Source organism: Felis catus, chromosome B3, assembly GCF_018350175.1.
Source record: "Felis catus isolate Fca126 chromosome B3, F.catus_Fca126_mat1.0, whole genome shotgun sequence".
Lineage (NCBI taxonomy): Eukaryota > Metazoa > Chordata > Mammalia > Carnivora > Felidae > Felis > Felis catus.
This window is the reverse complement of record NC_058373.1, coordinates 142,155,991-142,181,028: the sequence shown is the minus strand read 5'-3', so window position 1 is coordinate 142,181,028 and position 25,038 is coordinate 142,155,991. Positions and strand designations below refer to the sequence as shown.

The 25,038-nt window shown below is 57.9% G+C and overlaps 1 protein-coding gene across 5 annotated transcripts in view; it reads right to left on the bottom strand.

The window, feature by feature from the left end:
- EVL (Enah/Vasp-like) overlaps window positions 1-25,038 on the bottom strand; it is a 149,975-nt gene that overhangs the window by 29,248 nt on the left and 95,689 nt on the right. For all 5 annotated transcript variants that reach the window (XM_023256220.2, XM_045060524.1, XM_019833629.2 and 2 more), the window contains exon 3: window positions 20,904-21,081. In XM_023256220.2, the coding sequence (XP_023111988.2) occupies window positions 20,904-21,081 (178 nt within the window). The remainder of the gene's footprint in view (window positions 1-20,903; window positions 21,082-25,038) is intronic.

Genomic DNA, 25,038 nt, shown 5'->3' with positions numbered 1-25,038 from the left:
TACAATGAAAATACTTCGCGCCTTTACAGCGTGAGTCACAGAGCGCCTTTACGGGATTCTGGTCATTGATCTGCTCAGCTACCCAGGGCGGGGCCTATCAGACCTCTCACAGCTAGGGAAACTGAGGCTCAGAAAGGGTGAGCAACCACCCGAGGCCACACGCGCCTCCAGCAACCGGCGCTGCCGGGACAGCAGCCGTCTCCCAAGCCCGGTCTGCACGCAGCTGCTTCTGTCCGTGCTTCGCAAGGCCTCCGTGAAAAACAGCATTTACCCTCTGGTCAGCCACTGGCAGGCGCCTCGTCCCAGGAGAGCTCATGCCAACCACCCCAGCAGCTGGGAGCAGGAGGAGGGGCCCGTGAGGAGCAGGGAGGAGCCCCCATGAGGAGAAGGGAAGAGTCCCGGGGAGGAGCTGAGAGGAGCCCCTCGTGAGGAGCGGGGTGGAACCCCCTGCGAGAATGGGGAGGACCCCCCTCAAGAGCAGGGAGGAGAGACCTCCTGTGAGGAGCAGGGAGATCCTCTGTGAGGAGGGGGGAGGAGCCCCCATGAGGAGCAGGGAGGAGCCCCCGTGAGGAGAGGAGAGGAGCCCCCTGTGAGGAGCAGGGAGGAACCCCCATGAAGGGGGGGAAAGGAGCCCCCCATGCAGAGTGGGGAGGAGCCCCTGTGAGGAGCAGGGAGGAGCCCCTGTGAGGAGAGGAGCCCCCATGAGGAGTGGGGAGGAGCCCCTGTGAGGAGAGGAGAGGAGCCCCCCATGCAGAGCGGGGAGGAGCCCCTGTGAGGAGCAGGGAGGAGCCCCCGTGAGCAGAGGAGAGGAGCCCCCTGTGAGGAGTGGGGAGGAACCCCCATGAAGGGCGGGAAAGGAGCCCCCCATGCAGAGTGGGAGGAGCCCCTGTGAGGAGCAGGGAGGAGCCCCTGTGAGAAGAGGAGGCCCCGTGAGGAGCAGGGAGGAGCCCCCTGTGAGGAGCGGGGAGGAACCCCCATGAGGGGGGGGGAAAGGAGCCCCCTCATGCAGAGTGGGGAGGAGCCCCCGTGAGGAGAGGAGAGGAGCCCCCATGCAGAGCGGGGAGGAGCCCCCGTGAGGAGCGGGGAGGAACCCCCACGAAGGGCGGGAAAGGAGCCCCCCATGCAGAGTGGGGAGGAGCCCCCGTGAGGAGAGGAGAGGAGCCCCCATGCAGAGTGGGGAGGAGCCCCTGTGAGGAGCAGGGAGGAGCCGTCGTGAGGAGAGGAGAGGAGCCCCCCATGCAGAGCGGGAGGAGCCCTTGTGAGGAGTGGGGAGGAGCCTCCCATGAGGAGCAGGGAGGAGCCCCCACGAGGAGCGGGGAGGAGCCCCCCATGCAGAGCGGGAGGAGCCCCTGTGAGGAGCGGGGAGGAGCCCCCCGTGAGGAGCGGAGAGGAGGCACCCCGTCACCTACAGCTCACTCTGCAAAGCACGGTGCAGTGGCAGTGGCAGAAGCAGAAGCAGTGGAAGGTCCACTCTCTGCTGACCATTCCGGGCAGGCCCCCGGGCGCAGTCCAGGAGGGCGCCTCTCGCATCCCGGCCACTTACCCGTCCTTCCTCGGCCACCCGGCTCAGGCAGTGGGAAACCGATACGCCAGCCAGCCGTCAAATGGGCTTCACTGCCTCAATCTTTAATGAAGCCTCCCAGCTAACCTATCAGAACCGTCCTGCCTACCTGATTCTAGCGGGTTCTGGGGGCCGTGGAGAAGCAGCCAGACCCCTGTGGGGCCAGCCCACGGGCCGTGGTGACACCAGGTGTCTGACAGAAGACCCCCCCCCCACCCCCGGCTCTCCTCTTGTCCCTTGCAGGCAGTAGAATGGGACAGTGTGGGCACGGAGCCAGAAAGCAACGGGTGAGCGGCCAAAGGCAGAAGCCCAGGCACTGTTTGCGGAGACCACCTGCCCTCCCCAGGTTCCCCGGGCATCCCTGCTGCCGTTCCTCGCTCTTCCTTCCTTGCCGTCACGTCTGCTTCCTCCCAACCAGTCCCTGCCACTCCTGCTTTCTTTCCCAGCCGGATCGGCTCCAAGGAGCTCAGTCCTTCGACCTGCCAGCAGGCACGCCTCTCTCCCGCTGCCCTGGGACCCCTTCCTACTGCCACACCTGTGGGCACAGTGGCTGTTCCTTCTGCCAGGAATACTCACCTGCACTTTCCGGGACCCACAGAGCCCAGGTGAAGTGGGTCCCTGTCCCTGCGGAGCGTTCCCTGGCTCCTCAGGTGGTAGGAAGGGTACCTGCCCCCTTGTCCCTTTGCTGCTCCGCTGTAGCGTCCTGTACCTTTGTGCCCTAGGGAACGCGCCCACTGCCGATACCGGAGTTCCTCCACTGTTTACTCCACTGGACTGTGAGCCTGAGAGCAAATCCCACGCCTGTACCTTCTTGTCCCCAAGCACCCTGCGCAGGGCCTGGCGGGAAGCGCGCAGGGAACGTCTGTGTGGCCAGCCCAAACCTGGCATCACACTCTCCTTCGGAAACGGGTCAGCCCCTCTCAGTAGAGCAATGCTAATCTCCCCAGTCCTACCAGGCTTAACGCTCTGCCCTCTACCGGTCTCCAGGGAATGCCAGCCCTGGGGGGAAACTGCCCCTCAGCTCTGCCTCCCTGCGCTGTCTAGGCCTCAGCCTCGCGCTCTCCTGAGTGGGGGTCTCCGGCTCAGGCTCGCCCCCAGGAGCCATGTTTGCAGATGGAACAGCAGGAAGCCCTTCCGTGCCATCCCTGAGCCAGGAAGCCTGCAGGTCCCACCAGTTCCCGTGGGAAATCCTCACTTGCGGACCCGAGGCCTCCTATGCTCTAACGTGCCGGCAGCCCCAGCCGCCGCCTCCAGCATCCTCTTTCGCTAGCCGGTGACTTACCTGGGCTGGGCCCCACCTGCCTTTCCCTCTTCCCTCTTTGTTTCCCTGGGCGGCAAATGCAAATACGCAAACACACAAATCTATAGGGACGACACCGGACTTCAAGGAATGTGGCACACGCTGCCTAGGAGGATCCCCTGAAGGCCGGCCCATCGTCTCCCCCCCCCCCCCCCCATTCCTCCCCGATGCAGGGCTCACACGGTCCCGTCTGTCCAGATCCTTCCGCAAGCCGCTGACATCCGTTCTGCGGGTCTTTGGGACCTTGGGCTGGCCGGTCACAGTCCCTCTTTGGGACTGCATTTCCCCGCCTGTGGGGCTGCACTGGGGAGGTGGCATCACAGTGCGGACAGCGGCACCCCCCCTGCCCGGAGCGTGTGGACTAGAGGCACTGGCAGGTGAATGCGGCCCCGGCTCTGTCACTTATCCCTGGCCGCGGACACGTTACGGTAACTGTTTTCTTATCTGAAAAATAATAAAAGGCACCCACCCTTTGTCTTGGGAGCGTGGGGGTCAAAAACTCGTTCGCGTCAGCCTAGACTCTGATACGGTGCGGCCCACCGATGCCGTTTCCTTTCCGTCTTAGGTAGTGCCCAGTGAGTAACATTTTTGTGTCCGTGAAATTCTCACAACGCATCCCAGAGGTGGTGTTATCATTACCCCATCTGGCCAGGGACACCCAGAGACATCAAAAACCTGCCTACATCACATGAGCGAGTGACAGAGTCAGAACCGGGACCGGGACCAGGACCAGCACCGGGACCGCAGCTTCCACCCCCACGCTGCCCCGCTCTCCCCTCTACAACGGTCACACCGCGCAGACTGCCCGGAGCAGAGGCCGCCAGGGACAGGCTCTCTCCTTGGCATTTAGTCAAAAAGCCAGCTCACAGCCTGCTGCCAGCAACGGGCCACTTCTACGCAAAAAGCAGTGTGTGTTAGGGGCACCTGGGTGGCTCAGGTCACGATCTCACCGTTCGTGAGATTGAGCCCCGCGTCAGGCTCTGTGCTGGCAGTGTGGAGCCCAGAACCTGCTTGGGATCCTGTGTCTCCCTCTCTCTGCCCCTCCCCTGCTCGTGCTCGCTCTCCCCGAAATAAATAAAAACAAACAAAGTGGTGCCCGCTAGGAAAAAGCGGCCACACAAGCTCAGGCTGCAGATTCAGAGGACCCCGGGGTTAATTCTGTTTCAGCTTCGGCGTTTCCCTGACTTCCACCTGGATGGGACCTGCGGCCTTTCACACCCAGCAGCAGGGCTCAGCCTGACCTGCCTGCTTCCAGCCGCTGGTGCCCCAGGAGGCCGGTGATGCAGCCCCGGTCCCAGCGTTTGCACAAGGGAGAGCAAGGACACGTGCCAAAACACAGGCAGGCAGACAGCTGGACCTGAGCACTGCTTCCGCAGTCGGCCTTTCTGGGCTGGTTCCTCCATCTTGGCTGATACGGCTCCGTCGGCCCTCTACAACCTAGTTTGTTAACTGTTTGTTCAACAAGCACTTATTCCCAATTTCTTACACTGATGGAGGCAAGCAATGGAGGGAAGTTATTTCTAGACCAGGTCACATAGGAACATCCCGGTAAGGGCGCCTGGCGCGGCTGATCTTCAGCTGTGCCCGAGACTCCGAGGTCAATGCCGGCGGGGTCAGCAGGACCCCCACCCCAGTCACTCGGGCGCTCTGCTTCTGAGGCCGGTCCCCTCCGCCCTCTGCTCCTACACTGAAATGGGCTCCCACACCTGCGGCCGGCCCTTCCAACTGGGGGCGGGCACCCCAACAGCTTGGTGGCACTCTGGCGGTATGTGGAGGAACGGAGAACACGGACCACCGGGAGCGTCAATTTTACTGAAAGGTAAGGAATTCAAAACAAGGAAATAAGCAAGATACATCGAGGAGCAGGACGTGAAATCCACGTGAGTCTGGAGTGTCTTCGGGCCACACCGCAGCCCACTCGGTGGCGGGGGCGGGGGGGGGGGAGGGGTGGGGGAGGCTCCTGGCCGGTGCTCACGCCCACCCATGTCCTCGGAGCCCGGCACTTCCTGAAACGTCTCGGTCTTTCCTGCCTCTCTCTGGTGGTCCCTTTGCTGGTGATGCGGCACGTCCCCCCTTGTGCCCCATGGGCCCACCTCCTCCGAGGCCTGCTCTGGGGCATCCACAAGGCACCCCTGACATCCTCATAGGGAACATTCCTCCTGTGAGCCTGACCCGGCCTGGCGCCCCGGCTGCCTTCTGTTTGAACTGAGTAGGTGCCTGCCTGCGCCCCTGCCGGACTCTGAGCACCTTGCGTCACAGAAACACCCTGTATTTATGCTTCTGCGTCACCGTGTGGAATTCTCAAAACAAGGTGACAAGCTGTTATTATCACTCTGTGTGACAGATCAGAAAAACAGAGATTCAGAGGCGTGAATCACCCATCTAGATCGGTAGTCAAGTTGGGTCAAGATTCCCGGGAATCACGGCTACACCTTTCTGCCGCCCTGAACAGGGCCTGCGCGGCTCGGAAGTGGGGAGACAGGCAGGGGCACCGTCAGCGCACGGTGGTTACAGAGGCCAGCCATCAGAGCAAACCATCACCGACTCCGTCTGGGAAGAAGTCAGAGCGGCACAGGGGTGGGGCGGCCGGAGCCGATGTGCCCAGGCCTCGGGAAGCTGCAAGCCAGCTGGGGATCTGCTGGGCCCCTGCTGAGAGCCACGGCTCCTGGGCAGAGATCGCCAGGCCGTGATTCCTCGCCTCTGAAGATATGGTCGGCAGGGAGAGGAGGCTGTGAAGGCCTGGGCCTTGGGGGCTGCTTCCTGACCGTCCAGGGGAAGGCCTACGCCTTACTGTGCTCAAAGCTGTCCCTGAAGTCCTGGCCGTGCCCATCCCCAGCCTCGCCTAGTCTCCCACAGAGTCCAGGATGCGCAGCGCCCCTGTGGAGAACTCCGGCAAGTCTCTGTGCCTTTGCACCTGTGGCTGCCTCTTTTCAGAACCGCTTCTCTCTCTTCTCGCTGGCAAACTTCTATCCACACTTGGGAGACCCAGATCAGGCTTGCCCCCACACAGAGGCTTTCCCGACGGCCCTGTCCCCCTACCTCAGCCCGCGTGCCAGGCCTGTTCTCTAGGCTCCCACAGGCCCTGTGCTTCCCACCTGCCACAGCGCACTGCCCAGTTTCCCTTCTCCATCTGAGCGGGCCCCAGGAACACAGGAGCCTACCTTTCTCATCTCTGCGTGCTGGGTGTCCCGCCCAGCACGGACGCCCCGCCAATGTCTGTTCGCTCACTTATCACACAAGTATCGGTGTGCCAGGCGCACACGCTGCTGTCCTGGAACTGACGCACCCGGGACACGCATGGAGCAAGAACACAGCAGGTGAGAGAACTGAATTGGCAGCTGACGACTAGCGGATGTGTGAGCAGAGGTGGGAGGGAAGGAGCCACGGGCTACGCGGAGGGAAGAACATTCCAGGCCGAGGGCCATCAGGTCTAAGACCCAGTGTCAGGAGCAGGCGTGGCATGCTCGGGGACGCAACAAGGAGGCCAAAGTGACCGGAAGGGAGTGAGGCAGAGCGGGAGGAGGTGGGCTCGGAAGGCGCCAGGGCCGAGTGGTCTGTGCAGGCCTTGCTTTGGATTTGGGTCCGGTTCTGAGCAAGACTGGACGTCCCTGTAGGGTCCCGAGCAAGGGCTGACCCGACCTGAGCTAGACTTGAGAACGTTCATCTGCTTGCACACGAACATGGACTATCACGGGCTCGGCGTAGAAGCAGACAAATCAAGCAGGTGTCTACTGTGAAAACCCCGTCGCCTGCTGAACGAACATAATGGGTGAATGAGGGCAGGCCGCAAACAGGCAGGGGACAGGCCTCAAACGCTCACACCCTGTCCCCTCCAGAAACTGCAAGCTGTACCCCAAGTTCAGCACTTGGGTTTGGGAGTCCTTGTAACAGTTACTCACTAAGATAACATGAGCTGGCGCTTGTCCGGTACGAGCTACACTTGGCAGAAGGCTGACCTGTGAAGTTATCGTTCTTGAGGAAAGAAACAGACACCAGGTGAGAAAAAGAAACGGGATGCTAGTGAGTTTTTGACTGACTCAAAAGGCCCAGGCTTTTGGCCATAAAGATGGGCCAGGCCGAGTGCCCGTGATAGTCAACCCAGATCGAGCTGGGTTATGATGGACAGAGCCTGGAGGCCACCACCTGACCCAGGGGCTCGGCTCTACTGACAGGCACTCTGGTCTGATGGGAGAGACAGGGACTGGCGACTAGGAGGCTGTGGCTATGTCCCTCCCCAGCGTGGCCTGGGGGCAAGTCACTTGCTGCTGTGAGCCCTCGTTTCCTCATCCCTAAAGTGGGGACAAGAATCCCTAACGTCCCCCTGACGGTCGCAGAGGCCGGGTGAAGACCCAGTGGGACGAGCAAGCGGGTGGCGTGCGGAAGGGGTCATGTCCTCTCTTCGAGGAACGGGGCCCCACGTCTTCTCCCACACCAGTCGTGCCCCTGCCCTCGTTGAGGGGCGAGGTCCTAGGACGGCGTCGGGGGACAGGGTGCCCCAGGAACGACGACACCGCACTGGCATCCTCGGGGCGCTTCGCAGCTGACGGATCACATCGTGAAGAGGGAACTGGGGCGGGGGGGCGGGGCACGGCGGCCGGCTCGAGGCGCATGGGCAGGAGCCAGAGAGGCAGGCCATGCGCCGTGCCAAGCGCTGACCTGGCACCGTGTGCAGGCCGTAGCTGCGGGAAACCGAGAGCCCCAAAGAAATCTCCCCATTAGCGTTCGGGAGAGAATCCTGGGGCCGTGGGCAGCCGGCCTTCCTCCTCCGAGAGGTGAACTGCAAACGAAGCGGCAGCTCTTTAAAGGGAGATAACGGCAGGGTGTCTGGAAATTGGGGGCCCCCAAGAGGGATACAGAGCGCCGTCAGTGTGCGGCGGGAGACCCCGACGTCGGGCGGAGCCTCTTCCCAGAGCCTGTATTTCAAGTCCCAAACCACCGAGACCTGCCCCACCCTCCTCGTTGGCTGCTCCTGGCTCGGTCCCACCGTGCAGCCGGCGCGGCCCTGGCTCCCTCTGCGTCCCAGAGCAGGGCCCTCAGCGTCACCTCAGGAGGTGATGTCGTTAGCTGACTTTTCAAACACGCATAAAAAGCGAGTAACTTCAAACGGTTACAGTAATACACGGGTGGCAAGGCACCGCACCCACGCCGTCTCACGTGACCCTCACGACAACCCTGTGAGGTAGGTGCGATGAACCCGTCGCACGCGTGGAGAAACGGTCCCAGAAAAGCGCGGCGACTTGGCCAAGGGCACACCCTCGGCACAAACCGTGCTCGGGCCCAGATCCGCCCGACTCCACGACCGACGTGCACACGCCTCAGGGCCACCAACGGCTGTAGGTCCGTGAACACGAGGCTGCTGGCCGGGGAAGGTGCCGTCCTTCGCTTAGGGCTGGTGGTAGGCGGGCCAAGGTGACGGGTGCGATTTCTGTGTGAGACAATTCTATTTGCCATGTCCCTCAATCACAGATAGCACCCCTCACCTCGCGCCCAGTTTCACAGGCTTGCGAGCGGTGCTGGTTCGGGAGCGCCGTCTTGGTCTGCAGAGGGTGGCGTGATGGCAGGAAGCGCCAGGCTACGCGAGGCACGCAAGACAGACACAGGGGCGAGGGGGCCAGCTCACCCACTCACACGCCCAGAGGTGTCCGTCCTTCCTCAGGGCGCTGGAGACGTGAAAAGCAAGGTGCCTGTCCTCGAGGGGCTCACAGTCTAAGAACCAGTGGGACAGAGGACTGCGTGTTCAGAGCCGGGGAGCGAGCCCCGAGGTCCCCTGGGGCGCCTGGAGGCTCCCCAAGCACAGGACCGTGAAGGAGGGGCAGGCCAGCAGCACAGAGACGAGGAACCACAAGCGGGGCAGCGCGGACAGGGGACAGCATGGCACAGGCCGGGGAGGGGCTTATCAAACTGACCCCGGCTGTGCAGAAAGGTCACGTTGGAAGCACCGGCAGGAAGGACAGGTTGAAGAAGGGAAGAGAGGCTGACCACTTAGGGTCCTGCTACAAGCCTGCAGGGGACAGACAATGGGTGCGTGGGCTGAGTCAGGGATGGGTCCCGGGTCGGGCACAGTGCACACCTGCATCGGCGTGAACTGTCCAGGGCAATCGAGCATGGGATTGGGGGCCTGCACTGAGTCCCACGACCCAGCCAGCCCCTGGGTCCTGATGTGCTCGCTCAACCTGGCACAGAGACGCAAGAGCTCTGAAGTTAGCGTGCTGGTGTCTGAGGGTCTGGAGACAAACAGGACACTTAATGACATCCAACCTGACTGGATTCCCATGTTGGAACGGTGGTGTGAACCTTGGTGACGGAGGCAGAGGTGAAGCACGGGGCGTTGGGGTGGATGAAGCTCCCATGCTGGCCGGAGAGGCTTCATCTGAGGGGCAACTTTCGGACAGGAGGAGTGGGGCCTGAGCGTGTGGGGCGGCGAGCGGGGGCCACAGCAGGGGCGTTCCGGGAAGCATGGCGACATGCCTGTCCCACCTTCTGTGAATCTTGAGCACAGAGGCTAGTCAGGAAGCGGCCACCAGAGGGCAGTCGTGGAGGCGGGGTGGGGGGGGCGGGGGGAGGGACACGGGAAGACGCGGGTCTTTCAGGTAGGGCCATGCCGGCCTAGGTTCTTGTGTCTCAAGTGAGGCAGAAAGTGCCAAGGGCCTGAGCAGGCGGGAGAGGAACACAGCCAAGGGTTTTTCTGTAGGGGAAGAAGGTCGGTCCTTTTCCACAGGAAGGTTTACGAGAAGTGAAATTCAGCCCCGGGCGTAAGAGGCTGGGAGGTGGCCCGGTGTCCGAGTGTGAGAGGCCGGGAGGTGGCACGGGGTGAAGAACCAGGCCTGCCTCCACGAGGAGGTGTGACCGGGAGCCGCCCGCTGGGGCTCCTTCCCGTGCCCGTGTGGCCGTGGCATCGCGTACTGATTAAGGACGAGGACGCTGGGAAAACGCCGCTCATCCCGCACCAGGGCCGCCACCTCTTGGAATGTACCGATGACGTTATTACAAGCAAACCGGGAAAGAAAAGGATATTCCGTCACATTCCTTGAGGCCAACGAAAATATGCGCCTCGTCGTGTGTTTTAATTCCCTCCGTGTGGATTTCCACTAAGCTACCACGTTTTTCTTTTTCTTTCTCTTTTTCTCAGAGCCCAAAAGGGTACAATGGATAAAGAGAACGACTCTGGCTGCAGCAGGGCGAGGTCCCTGGCATACCCGTCTGGACCCTTGGAGCTCCTCAAAATGACAGTTTGAGATTCCACCATTCCGCCCAGGAACTGTCGACAAAGTTGCCTTCGACTGTGCCGCTTCTGTCCCCGCCCCTGCCCAAGCCCCCCCCACCAGGCTCTGCCATTCCGGGGCGCTCCCGGGTCTGGTCGGCGCCTCAGGCCTGCGGAGGAAGTCTGCCTGCTAGCACTGACGGGGGTCCGCGAGGCGTGAACTCACTTCCAGACCGCCAGCCTCCAGAGCCTGCCATCAGCACCGCACTCTGCTGGACGCCCTCGATCTCATTTGAGATCAAGGTGAGGTGGTGTCACCGCCTCATTCTCCACAGGAAGGGACTGCGGCTCGGAGTCCTGGCCTGGCCGGGAGGAGACGGCCTGCCTACAGTGGCCGGGCTGCTCCCGGCTCCTGCCCGGGGCTGCAGCTCTGAGTTACCGCCTGCAGGTGGCCGCTGTCCCAGGCAGCCCATCCTGCTACAGAAGTCCAGGCACTGGGACACATGTATTCCAGTCCACCCCCTGGGGAAGAGGCTCCTTCCTCCAGCCCTGGGTACGATGACTGCCTAGGGAGTGTTCGTGGGCCCCAGCCTCCGGTGATCTGTGTGCAAGGCCTCACATCCACTGTGGGGGTTCTGCCTCGGTCACAACGTGAAGGTGGGCCAGCTACCCCTGTCACTCCCTACTGGGAAAGGCTGTGACTTTGGGGTGAGTTGGAGGTTGCTGGATCTTCTGATTTGGAAAGTTTCTTGGGGTCTTAGTGGGAGTTTGAGAAGTGAACCTTCTGTTTTGGTCTGGGGTCTCCCCACTCTGCCCTGAGTTAACAGTAGGAAAGGTGAGGCCATGCGAAGGTGAAGTGAAGGATTCCGTGGCTCCTTGAGACAAGAACGTGGAAGGGCCTGGGGCGCCCGGGTGACTCAGAAGGTTAAACGTCCCAACTTCAGCTCCGGTCGTGATCTCGTGGGTTCTTGAGCTCGAGCCCCGCACGGGGCTCTGTGTTGCCAGCTCAGAGCCTGGAGCCGGCTTCAGATTCTGTGTCTCCTTCTCTCTCTGCTCTTCACCCACTCCCACTCTGTCTCTGTCTCTCAAAAAAATAAACCAAAAAAAAAAACAAAAAAAAAACCACATGGAAGGTCCTGCCAGCAAGGGCAGGCTGTTCTACCACTGGGAAGGTCAGACTGAAAGTCATCAGAATCAAAAGGGGAAACAATGGACAGATGAAGCTATTCTTAAGCCCTCGGGAGCATGGACTGTCATGTCTCTCCACTCTCTTCCAAAAGAACCCTTGGTCCTTGGTCCCAGAGAAAACGCTTTTTTTTTTTAAGTTTATTTATTGATTTTGAGAGAAGAGAGAGCATGAACAGGGGAGGGACGGAGAGAGAGAGAGAAAGAGAATCCTAAGCAGGCTCCACACTGTCAGCGCAGAGCCCGATGTGGGGCTTGAACTCATGAACTGTGAGATCATGATCTGACTGAAATCAAGTGGGATGCTTAACCGACTAAGCCACCCAGGTGCCCTGGAAAACTCTTTAAAGACAAATTTTTTTTTTTTAATGTTTATTTTTGAGAGAGAGAGAGCGTGCGAGCGAGCGGGGGAGGGGCAGAGAGAGAGGGAGACACAGAAGCCCACGCAGGCTCCAGGCTCTGAGCCGTCATCACAGAGCCCAACGTGGGGCTCGAACCCACGTACTGTGAGATCATGACCTGAGCCGAAGTCAGGCGCTTAACCGACTGAGCCACCCAGGCGCCCCAGGAAAACTCTGTTTTAGGAAGGAACGGGTGTGTCAAACCTGGGTCTCCAGGGCTGGGGGAGAGACCTCGGGCACAGCCCCAGCTCTGCCCGTGACTCTGTGCGTGACCTGCGGTCCCCTCCCCCCACCGGGCCTCAGTTCTGTCATCTGTAAAATTACACTGTTTCACGGTGCCCAAGGTTCTCTCCAGGTCCCCACTCCTCGGCCTGCCTGGGCCTCAACTATCTGCCTCCCACACCAGCAGCAGCTTTGAGGAGGGAGCTTTTCTCAAAAGACAATCTCACAAGTGACAGTGTTTCCAAAGCAGAAAGCAATTCTTGGTGATGCTAGAGACAAACCAAAGCACGTTTTCTTTGGAAGTGGGTGGTAGTTGCATTCCTGGAGAATCCAGCACACCTTAAACCTGGGTGAGGGAAAAAGGAGCACTTTTTCTTAAAACAGAGCTAAGTTCTGACTCAGATCCTTGCGTTTTTTCACCTCCATGTGCTCGGAGGGACACGTACAAGCGATCCTCGTGTAGGACCCGCTTGTCACCGCAAGCCGTGCAGCCCTCCCCACCCCTGCCCACCGAGCCAGTCTCTCCGCTGTCCTCCTCGCGTGCTGAGAGGCACACGGGTCACCCACCTTACAGACGGAGACATCCAGGCCCAGAGAAGGGAAGTGATGGGGCCGCACGCCGGTAAGTGTCACGCCAGGCCCAGTACCACGGCCTCTCAGTCCCTGAGCAGATCGCAGCTCACCCATCACCACACAGAGGGGGCTGCGATCGGCCACTAGCTGGTGAGAGACCTCGGGGGACAACCGACACTCCATGCTTCACACGTGATCTCCACAGAGATCACTGAGCCTCACCGAGGCCACACAGAGAATGGTGGAACCAGGACCGGAGCCAGGCCTCCTGAGTCCCAGCCCAGAAGAACACAACCTGGGGACTCTGTCCCTCGCAGAAGGCTGACTCCTTGAGCTCTAGCTGTGTGTCCCTCCCGCCCCGCCTGAGTTCCGGGGGGTAGCGGTGACCGAGGCGGGGTGCGTGTGCCCGAGAAGGAGGCAGTGGGCGTGGCAGCAGGTAGGAGGCTGGGCTGCAGCACGGCCCATGGAGGGCTGGGCTCTCCAGAGCCCGGGGCTCCCCCACGTCTGCATCCCCCGTCAGCCACAAAAGCGGCTCCACGGTCAAATCGGAGTTCTGGGGAAAAACCTAAACTGAATATCTCTAAGATCCTTCTCATCTTTAAGCTGATTTCTAAGTACAGATAAATATAAGCTCAATGAGGGAGCAAGGTATCCACCTGTGTGGTTTTTCCAAGGGAACGGCCACCCTGCCTTCCCAGGGAACTGCTGGGAATCATTCAGGGAGATGCTCTCTCCGCCGAGCACCTGACTCCCAAAGCACAGGGTAAAGATCACAACTGTTCCTGTTCCCGTTTCTATTACTTTTAACGCACAGGTACTTCACCTCACCGTAACGGGAGCGTCGCAAGGTTATGAGAAGTTGTCCGCGAGAAAGGGGGAAAAAGGGAGGCGAGAGCCAAAGGGGACTAGACCCCACAGCGGCCCGGAGCACCGTCCCTCGCTGGCGGCACGGCTGTTCTGCAGACACGCACCTGCTGCCGGGGCAGGCGGCATCACGTTCCCCGGGGTTTTCACAACCAAACCAAGAGGTCAGCTCCTCAGTCAGGAGCCGTGACAACTGGGAAATAACTCACAGTCCGGGACAGAGCCATCAGCATTAACAAATAGGAGAAAAGGAGCACCAAAGCCAGGGACCTGATCAACAGCGAGAAGTAACGACCGAGAGTTCGACAGAGAGGGAGGAGATTTAAACAACAACCACTGAACAAACTTGAAGAGTAAAGTCCTCTGGGGCCGAGGAACGCAGAGGCTGATAACAGCCCCTGTGAAAAGATCACCGTGGGTTTCACAAGAGTGCACGTTTACGGGGCACGTACTGTGTGTTCTGGGCACCGTATAGGGATGAGGGCAACTAATCCAGGACGACTCGTGAGGCGTGGCGTAGGACAAGCATCCACTCTTTGCGGTTCAGGAGGCTGCGCGCAGAGAGGTCAAGCAGCTTCCCCCCCCCCCCCCCCCCCCGCAGACGTGTGTAACCATTCACACATCCGCAGCCTGCGGCACGCAGGGCCGTGAACTCCAGGCTGTGAACGCAGGGAAGGGTAACAGGCGACCCCTGCTCTCAGGGCGGGGCATTCGGGCACTTAGCGCTCCACAGCGTGTTGTGGGTGCCGTGAGTGCAGAAGCACCGAGAAGGTGCTGGGGTGCCCTGGGAACAGGGGCCTCTCACAGCAGCCAGGCTTGAGCACTACAGTTGGCAAGGGGAATGTGAACAGGGGAGCCCTGGGAGCACAGAAAGGGGGATGCGAGGCCCAGATCGGGGAGGGGGCATCGTGGTACACAGAAGTTCCCGGGAGAGGGAAAAAGGAAGCACACAGGAAGCACAAGGAAGGAGGAAGGAATAAAGAGGGGCCGGAGGAGGGAGCCAAGAAGGTAGAGGGGGCTTCCGAGAGGAGGGCTGAGCTGGACGGGCAGGGCAGGGAGAAGCAGTGACGGAAAGAAACGTCCTCAGGGAGGGAGCAATAGCTGAAAAATGTGGGCATCCAACTCCTGTGAGGTCTAGATTTGTCCTTGGCTATGTGCCCTTCTGCCGGCTGCATATTCTGTGAGAAGACCACGAGCTCATCGGAAGGCTCCCCGTGTGCCTTTCTTGTCACTTTTGGCATCCTTTCTTTTTAAAAATGTTCCTGAGATAATTTAAAGCGGTGCCTTTTCCAGCCTCCTCAAACCCCAGAGCCACGGAATCCCGCCTCTCTCGGTTTCAAAGCAGGGACAGTAGCATGGTGGGTTCCAGGACCAGCAGACAGCAGGGAAATACGCTGGTCAGATGTGCCCTGTAAGTGGGGGAAGGCGTGAGAGGGGCCTGTGCTAACTGGGAAACCTCCCCACCTGCCAGCTTCTGGAAGCATCTGGGCCTTTTAACTCTCAGACCTCCCTTCCCTCCTGTAAGAAGCCAGATGAAGGAACAGCCCAGGAATCGCTCTGTGACCGATCAGCATGATTCTAGACGCTGAACTTGAAGAAGTTCCTCGAGTGGAAGGAGAGGCGCAGAGAATGAAAGAGAACGCAAGAGAGGGTTTTCTTCCCTGGCTGTGCAGACACGAGTAACGATAACGATTCCTAAGATGCGGACAGCGCAGACGCGACTTCACCGCAGTCCGGTGGGGAGGGTGCACTTATTATCACAAGCCTGATTCACACCACACGAGGCCACATGCCTCCGTTCATCTGCCGAAGGAAACGCAAGAGCCTTTTTGTCATTCGAGGACGCACACACTTTGGGAGCGGGAAGCCACACGGATGTGCTCAGCCTCGGCCACGCTGTCCTGCACCTAGGACACGCACTGCTGCAAATAACGGAACCGTGAAATCCCCAACGAACGGAAGGGAAACGTCCACCCGTACTGGCTAACAGAAACGCAAACTGGAACGAGGCGTTTTCCCTTGTCTTGTGTTTACTAGGATCAGCAAGAGTGTGACTGTCCAGTCCTGGGGAAGCCTGGGGCAGAGGATGACTGTCATACGTGCCAGGAAGAGTATCAGCTAGTGCACTCATTCTGGGAGGCATTTTGGCAAAATACGCCAAAGCTTTAAAGATGTATACGTCGTCTGACTCAGAAAGGTGCCCAAGAAGAAACCGGATGCACCTGCAAGATACCAAGCATACATACAAACACCCACGGAAACAAGAAGGCCCGCTGTTACCTGAAGGGGACAGCAGAAGAATGGTACCTCGTGGTGCATCTTCAAGGCACCCGATGCAATACTCCGGCCACTTAGATGGAGTGAAGATCTGACCAGCTTGGCACAGAGTAACACTCAGAAGACAGTGCTGGGTGAGAAAGGATTACAGACTGTATATACCGACTATCTCTGAGGAAGCTATTCGCTCACTTAGGAACATAAAACGTCTGGAAGGATTTATGGAGTGTCAACAGCACTCCTCTCCAGGTTGTAGGATTACAGGCAACGTTTGTTTGCTTGTATCTTCTACCCTCTGTGATAACCAAGGACCGACTGCTCAGTGACTGCATGATGAGGGATCCTGCCTCCCGGGTGTGCTGGGCCCTTGGAGGGGGTAAGAGAACATTCCTCTGTTCTGGTTTCCGCACAGTGTCTTGCCCACTCCTAGTGACGGTCACAGGGACATGGTCCGTAAGCGGCGAACCAGAACTCAGTCCCGCCCGACACCGTACACAAAACTGCTAGGACTTACAGAGATCTTGATAGGTCCATAGCCCTCCTTTCCCACATGGGGAAACCGAGGCCCACATAGAAGCATATAGGAGCAGTTGCCTATACAAGGCTACTGAGCTGTGAACTGCTATCTGTCGAGAGAATACACTGTCAGGGAGGGAAGCCGCACGGGGGCTGGGCTGGGAGTCCAAGCGCAGCCTGTAAACATTACCCCTTGCCTGGAAGCTGGCTTTAACCAGGCAGTGGTGAGCTCCCCCTACAGACAGTGCACAGAGCGAGCCCGGGGGAGTGCTCCCTGGAGTTGATGGCAGCGACACAGGGGTCGTGACGATGCAGACTCACCCACACAGGGGCCATGTCTTCAGCTGTCCTCCCGCGCTGTGCGCACTGCCCAGCCCAAGCCCCTGCCGTCCCCAGTGCGGGACCACCCGCTGAGGCAGGGCCATGGAAAAAACACTGGATTTCTAGCCAGAAGCCCCAAACCTGTGTCTCAGTTCCACCGGTAGGTTCTGGAAGCCACGTTCCCCTTTGTAACGGCCCGTGTCTTCACCTCCCCATCTGAATAAATGTGTGTAACAGTGACTGGCCTAACTACCTCCCGGTAACAGAAGCCGAAATAGAAGCACGTGAGAGCGCAAGGAGGTACTTCCTTAGCCAGACAAGGTCTTTCTGCAGCGCTCACCCCCCGAGGCTGTTTGATTAGTGGGAAGTTTCCTCGAGAAGGGCGGGGAAGGGGCACATGGGAGAGATGGCTAAAAAATGGAGCCTAGGCGTTTTAAAACAGAGCACAGACATTATTATTACTCTAACCATCATCTGTGTCCTCCAACTAGGCTGAAGAAGTGCCACTCTGAGTCCCGAACTCAGCACAGGCCCATCCTTGTCCATCACACCCCGTCGTGCAGACCGTATGGTCTGCGAGCCAAGCTCTGTGAAGAACGGGGGCCAGCAACCTGCATGGACAACGGTGACCAGAGAGAGGCAGGAGCCTCCGTTTCCACCTACGGGGGTGACACGGAGGAGTGCGCCTTCTCCACACAGAAGACAGCCGTGCGCTAGGAACAGACAGCTCCTCCTGCCCCCCAAAAACACCTCCAGATGTCGGTTCCTGTAGAAAAAGCCCTGATAGCCCAGTGACTGACTGCCCTTGTCCACAGAGACAATCCCCAAACCCAGAGATTGTGGGTCCCAAGGGAACCCTAAGCGAGCTCTGCGCCCCTGTCCTCCTCCAGAAACCGAAGCCACCAAGCTCCAGGCAATTATTTTATGTAACTTGCTAAATTAAGTTCCCTAGGCTGGGCCTGAAGTCGACCGATGAGTATGTGAACGTCACTGCTGCAGACAGACCGATGCTGTGGGTACCAAGGAACAATGTTAATAGACAGGTCTTCCAAGGGTCGAGTGCCCAACCGTCACTTTCGTGCAGGCGTTAGGCAGCAAAAATACTACTGGGTTGGGCCCATTCCTTCTCTAGAATAATCTTAAGAATCCCGGCCCTAGTGGCCCTCACTAGGTGGCGAGGCAGGAAGCAGCAAAGAAAGAGCGCAGGCTGTGGCTCCCTGCCGGCCTTTAGCCACAGACGGTGCGGACTGCTGAGCGAGTGGGTCCCAGCTAATCCTCTGGTCGCTTTCCTCTCTGAGAGCCTCAGCTTGCGAACCCAGATGTCATCCGGGCCCTCGTCTCCCAGGGCTGGCTTGAGAGTCGGGTAAGAGGAGGGGCCTGAAGACCATTCACTACCCGGTCCTCAGCATCTACCGTTTGCTCTGATGGGTGACCTGTTTGGATGCAGGCCTCTCGTGTCCGCCCGGCTCTCAAGACCCTGGAGGGACCACACTAGCGTCTGCCCACGGACAAGGAGGCGGAGGTGGGAACCGCCGAACGGGACCCATCCCGGGCAGACACAGAGTCTTAGAAAAGGCCACGGGCCCCAGATGCCTACCAGAGAGGGAAAGAGGGGCAGGTGAGCGCTTACGAGGCACCAGACACGACAGCAGGCCCTTGAGCCCTCTCCACAGCTCTGCGGCGGGACGCATAACCTTACCTGACAAGGAAGGACGCCGAAGCTTACGGAAGATAACCGCATTTCACAAGAACAAAAGGCAAAGAGCCAGTATTATTTGTGCTCTTATCACATTCCAGGCCCTGGATGCTAAGTGCTTTATAAACACTTTCAAAATGAATCTTCGAAACCACCCTGGGAAGGAGGGTTTATTATCCCAGGGCCACAGGTGGCGGAACAAAGACTTAATAGAAGATCTCACTGCCCCGGAACAAGTGCTTTTTCCGCTACTGCGAACCGCCTCCCACTGAGGGCGGGTAGGAAGGGACTGCCCGGCACACCGGGGATTTAACAGAAAACAGCACAATGTCTGGCAGCGGGAGGGCATCTGCAGTGGCTGCTGGTGTTAAGCGAGCTCTAAAAGGCTGAACCACGGAGAGGAGAAAGCGCGGAACCAGGTGGCAGGGCGCCCCGCGGCGACAAGGAACCAACGACAGAGGCGAGCGATTGCCTGGATGAATCCCTCACGCAACGTCGAGGGAGAGAAATCAGGCACCAGGGACACACTATATGAAATACACACATAGCGAAGTTCAAACACAGGCAAACCGCTCTGTCGTCTCAGAAGCTGACGTCCCCCCTGCCCTTGGCGGGGAGGGGGAGGGACAGGGTCTCTCTGGGGACCTGCGGGCCGGGGGGGGGGGGGGGGGGGCAGTCACATACGCATGTAAAAGCTTACAGCTTCTGCGTGGTACCAGCAGGGGTCACACCGCAGGTGAAGGAGAAGCTAAAACCCTCTCGGTGCTACCAGATCTTCCACCAGAGGTCACGCCTGCAGAAGCAGACGAACTGGGACAGGCCGCCACTTGTCACGGTGTGGGTTGTCAACAAGGCCACTCTCACCCGGTGACCCCACCCTCAGCCCAAGGCGGGCGGAGGAGCTCTGGGTTCCTCGCGGCCCTGTGTGAGCGACTTCCTCCCAACAGTCAGGGGCTCTCATCTGGCATCGAGGGTTGATTAGCTGACTTCCCTGTGACCAGGGTGAATGTAATAAAGATTTAATAAAGCAACGAGTAGTTTTTATTTAAACTAAGCGCTTGCCTTGCAAGGGCCAGTTGTCTGATTAAGTCAAAACTTTGTCTCTGCCCCTCGACATAGCCATCTGAACAGATCGAATGAAGCTTAGCGCTCACATCCTGGGGCAGATGAGGAGGTTCGGATCGGAAACCTTAAACCCAGCTCACTTCACCACGAAGCACAAGGCTCTTCGGTTTAGGAGAGAGCGCTCTGCGGGTATGGTTCTGCGTATGACCCATGGGAACATACTCAAGACATCTTGTTTACTCAAAGAAAATTCTCCTAGAGTTTAACTTGTGCCCCAAAGCTGCGATCTGTCGGGCCCAATGGATACATAGAAGCCATCTCCCCCTGGGTCTTAGGTACCAAGCCCCTCCACTTCCCACCCCAGCTCCGCCAGCCGCCACAGTGGGCGTAACACCGACAAACGCCAACACTGGGTGACGGATGTGTGTCAGGCAGCCTGCTAAGCATTTTAGACTCTGCGCGTTTAAATTTCAGAACCACCCCTAGAAGGCACCCGGCCGGCTCAGTTAGTAGAGTGTGTGAGTCTTGATCTCAGGTTTGTTAGCTCAAGCCCCACGTTGGCTGTGGAGCCTACTTAAAAAAATAAAATAAAATCAAGTCTAAAAACAACCTTTGTCACCCCCATCTGACAGATAAGGAAACTGAGGCACAGAAAATGAAGTGACCTGTCCAAGGCCCGTCCCTTAGCTAGAATGTGGCAGAGCCATGACTCACACTGAATGGCATGACCCTAAGCCCTGTTCATGACTAGCAGGCTCTACCAAGCTTAAGATCTCTGGAAAGGGCAGGACCGTACCCGTGGGCATCCAGACACCCACGCCTTAGAAAGCTTCTGTCTTCCCTCAGAAGCTAACACTGCCAATTTCTAATAAAAGCCACAAGTGTTTTTGCCCTGCTTAGAGACTTATGCTGGCATCACCCAGCCCCACTCCCTCCTCCAGGCCCCCGTTGACCCCAAGTACCAAGCCCGCCCATCGTCTTCCAGGTCTTTGGGGCTCTTCATCACGTGTGCCCGAGGCCCCAGAAACCCTGCAGGGGGCTCTCCCCGCACACACTAGGCGTTCAGGCCTGGATGCCCTCATCGTCCCTCTGCCTGACATGCCTGCTCCTCCTCTGCCTTGTGAGCCCCCTCACCCTTCAGAACCGCAGCCCAGATTTCCGCCCTGTGCCCCCTGCATACCTGCCCAGGGAGAGCACATATGAGGCACCACATTAGCAGTTTAGGGATGTACCTACTCCAAGTGCTAAGTGTCTGGAGGGGAAGGACACCGCCTGCTCATTACTTACCTGTCCTGCCTGGCCAGTCCCTTATACTCAGTAAACATTTAGTAAAAGTTTATTGACCATAGGAACGAAGAATTCATGAATAAATCATGTGTTTGTTCCCTCCCATCTCTGCTCAAGATGTGCTCTAGAATACGGAAGATAATAAACATAAAACGTATCTGGACGCAGAGCTTCACGAACGCACCAACACAGAGCAACATAGTTCACAAAAGGCAAGAAGACGTGCCCGTCTTCCTCTCTTCCTTCCAACTGTTAACATCTTTAATGAAATATCTTTAAATCCGGCAGCAGGCCTCTCTGAGGACCCACACAGCATCAGCCTGACGTGGCGGCGGGGCTGGGACACCAGACAGCCAGTGCCGTGGGAGGGTGCGGGTTGGGGCGGGGGGGGGGGGGGGGATCTCCGCCCCAGGCCAAGGCAGAGTCCCGCTTACCTCCTTCCTGGGAATTCATGATGTTCAGGGCAAACAGCATGGCATTGGAGAACGTGGTCGCCTCTTCCTTACTCGCGAAGTTTAAGCCGTATACCTGGCGGGCATCTCGCCACTGGTGGAAGGTCGGCGTTGCCTGATTGTACTTCAGCCCTTTCACGATTGAATAATTGATCACAACCTGGGGGTGGGGGGAGCGGGGAAGACAGAGAAATGCGTGTAAATAAATAAAAGGTAAGTGAGCTGGACACAGCAGCTCTGGGGCAAGGATAGTGTGTCCCCTGGGGCTACCAGGGGACACAGAGGTGGGGGTGGGGTGAGAAGAAGGGGACCGCGAGGCCAGGCAGCTTTCCAGTGTGATCTACGCAACGGCGAGGGTTTGAAAGCCAGCTGTTTCTTCTAGGTAAATAATTATGCTCCGGATGGGAGGCCGGAGCTGGGAGTCAGGTTCTCGGGGTCCAGGTGCTGGTCCTCGCTCACAGCCACACCCCCTACAGCGGTCACTTCTCTGGGGCTCAGTTTCTCCAATTATAAAATGGGGGTAGTAATGCTCTCCCAGCCTAGTGGGGCTGCTGGGAAGGCCATGCTGCGATGCACGTCTTATCTAGATTTCTAGGCACAGAGACCCCCAAAGGCGAGAGCCTTCCGGCTCCTATCTCTGCCTCCCGTGTGCACAGTGTCTCGTACTTCGGCTGCATTAAGAAACGGGCTATCAGTTAAAAGGCTCAGTTAGAAAAGCGAAGGTGCCGCACAAACGTACAGCATTGCTGATCCACTGGCAAACCTCGGCTGCCCGCGAGGAGCCAGCCAGGCCCAGCAGGGAAGGCGGAGAGCAGATGGGGGCAGAGCCCGGACCTTCAGGTGCCCGCAAGCAGCTGGGGGAGTCGCTCCGGGTCGGCCTGGCCTTGCAACTACTCTCTCAGACACTCAATGGGGAAGTATTTCCAAGTTCTTCGAGGTGACACGTAGTAAGTGTGGCTCGGGGAAGGCGGCGGGAGGCCCGGAGCCGCTGTCTACCGCTCGTCACACGATCCGACCTCATGGAACTTAATAGTCACCCCTTTTCTGACCTGGAAAGTGGGAAGAGTGGACACGCCTACGGCATGGCAGCCTCACGGCGCGTCGCGTGTGCGAGCACCCAGAGACAGCAAGCTCGCTGCAGACCAAAGTATGCAAGCAGAGCGTGGACGAGGCTGTGGGTGATGCCACGGGAAGGGTCTGCTTTAGGAGACATTCAGGATTGCTCAGCCTCCGCTGGCTCTGAGGCTCCAGGTTCTGTGATCTGAAGCTGGACCTAACCCCGTCTGCTGCCCCCGCGGGCCAGGGAGGTGAGCTCAGGAAAAGATTCATAAACGCAAAGGGACGTGGCCAAGCCGCCCTGCTAGCGGGCTAGGCCCTAAGACGCGACCCCTGATTTATCACTCTTCTCGACGGCTCCATTCTGCCGCGCTTTGGGTGAGGTAAAGCCAGAGGACAGCAAATACGGGCACTATCCACAACAGCTTTTTTCCAAGTCTTAGCCAGGTGGAAGGTGGGTCTGGGGCATCCCACAGTGGAGGGGGCAGAGAGAGAGCGCGAGCACATGTGAGCTCAGGCGAGCTGAATCCGCTAAAGAAACAACTGTTTCACATTTTGGCACAAAGTTCCTGGGGTGGCTCTCTCTAGGGTTAGCTCCAGATCACCAGAAAAAGGGCTGGAGGCTTTGTGGCATGTATGCATGAGAAGGGGCACAGTGACTTCTGGTTAACCGTTCTTTTCTTCTGGAAGTTTATTTATTTTTGAGAGAGACACAGAGAGACACAGAGGGAGCCTACGTGAATGGGGACGGGCAGAGAGAGAGAGAGGGAGGGAGGGAGGGAGAGAGGGAATCCCAAGCGGGCTCCGCACTGTCAGCGCAGAGCCCGACGCGGGGCTTAAACCCATGAACGTGAGATCGCGACCTGAGCTGAAATCCAAGAGTCAGACGCTTGGACTGAGCCACGCAGGTGCCACCTCCCACCTTTTTTTTTTTTTTTTTAAGTTTCTTTATTTTTGAGAGAGTGAGACAGAGAGAGTGAGAGCGAGAGAGTGCTGGTTAGCTGCTTTTCAGATGAGAGCACACTCACGGCGGCAGAGACCAGAGTGGCCTGGTCGGTCCTGCTCCTTTCTGCCGCGGGGACTCCCTACCAGCAGTTCTGTGTTCAAGTGTCTCCGCTTTTGGTGCTGCACTTTTAGAGCCGAGAGCCAACCAGAGCAAGCCAGAGGGAAATGTTTTTGGTGGAAGGAGGTCTGGAAACCACATTACAGTCAAGAATGGTTGGGGGCGCCTGGGTGGCTCAGTCGGTTAAGCGGCCGACTTCGGCTCGGGTCATGATCTCGTCGTCTGTGAGTTCGAGCCCCGCGTCGGGCTCTGTGCTGACAGCTCGGAGCCTGGAGCCTGCTTCGGATTCTGTGTCTCCCTCTCTCTGACTCTCCCCTGTTCATGCTCTGTCTCCGTCTCAAAAATAAAAAATAAATGTTAAAAAAAAATTAAAAAAAAAAAAAGAATGGTTGAGGGATCTCGAGGCAAGATGAGAGGAGGCTTTAGAGGGTCACAACGACCGCGCCTGGTCTGTTTTGGTAAATGTTCGGTGCAGACGTGAGAAGACTATATTCCACCTTCTATATTCTGCCTGTGGTTTCTATAAATGTAAATTAGGTCACGTTGGTTTATAATGCTATTTTCTATCTCTTTACTTATTTCCGTCTGCTTGTTCAGTCGGTTTCTCGGAGGTCTGATTAGAAGCTTCAACTCTGCTTCCGGATTTGTCCATTTCTCTCTTTAGATCTGTCCGTTTTGCTTTATATGTTTTCTTTGCTATCTTAAAAAAATTTTTTTTTACATTTATTTTTGAGACAGACAGAAAGCACAAGCTGGGGAGGGGCAGAGAGAGAGGCAGATGTGAACTGAGGCGGGCTCCGGGCTGTCAGCAGAGAGCCCGACGCGGGGCTCGAACTCCAGAGCGATGAGATCATCGCTGAAGTCAGACGCTCAGCTGACCGAGCCACCTAGGCACCCCTATATGTTTTGAACATACATCATTAGATGTGTACAACTTCAGGATTGTTCTTTCTTCATTTTCCTTTGACCTTTTTATCCTTAAAAGGTCCTTGTTTACCTTTAGTAACACTTCTGGCCTTAAAGCCTATCGTAACAGTAACACATTCACACCAGCCCCCTCCTGGTCGGCGTTGGTAAGATTTGCCTTTTCCCACTCTTCCACTTCAGTCTGTGTCCTTATCAGCTTTATTTGCAAAATGATTCTCCGAGATTTGGAAGGACTGATCTGGACAGCTGCTGACAGAGAAACTTATGTTAAAAGGTCCTACGTTGTTTTGTGCACGAGCCCACAGTTAGCAAGCCTGCGTGTTTATTTGGGGCACGGGTGTAGGACTGAGTGAGGGGGCCTTCTCTGTCTTCCGAGGGAAGACGAGCCTGCTTCTAAGGCCTCTGCGTACAAGCAGTCAAGGGCCCTTGACAAAAAAAAAAAAAAAAAAAAAAAAAAAAAAAAAAAAAAGACACTTAATGGTGGAAAGCAGTCTCCCTGACCCACACATTCACCCCGGTCTAAAAGCCACAGAACCCACAGGTCGGTTGCTCATCCAAATCTCTACCAAAGAAGGGGCGTCCTTCCCAGACTTCTTACCAAGCAGCCAGCCAGCCTGTGGGCTCGCAAAGCACTGCGTTCCACCCTCCAACAGCGTGCGTGGAAGAACGCAGTTCCTGCCACGGAGCTCAAACCTTCGTAACAGTGTCCACATGGCATTCCTAGCCCCGTCTCGGGGGTCCACAGAAAAGCATGCCTTCTCCTCCACGCACAGTCCGTGGGCGGTGTGGACACCGTGGCCCTGCCCCTTCGGCCTTCTCCTCTCCTGGTGACTCTCTCTTGCTCCCCCTTGAGCCGTCCCACAGTGCAGTGCTGCTGGGCGCCCTCCCTTTACAGATCCCAGCCTGTGGCACTTGGGTTCGGTCCCGACATTCCAGGTGAAGTCTGACCGGCACATAGAGAGCGGGGCTATAAGCCCCCTTCCTCTGGACCCCTGGTATTAATTCAGCCTGACAGATCGCTAACATTTTTGGTGCCATCACTCATTCTCAACTACAAACCTTCTGGTATTT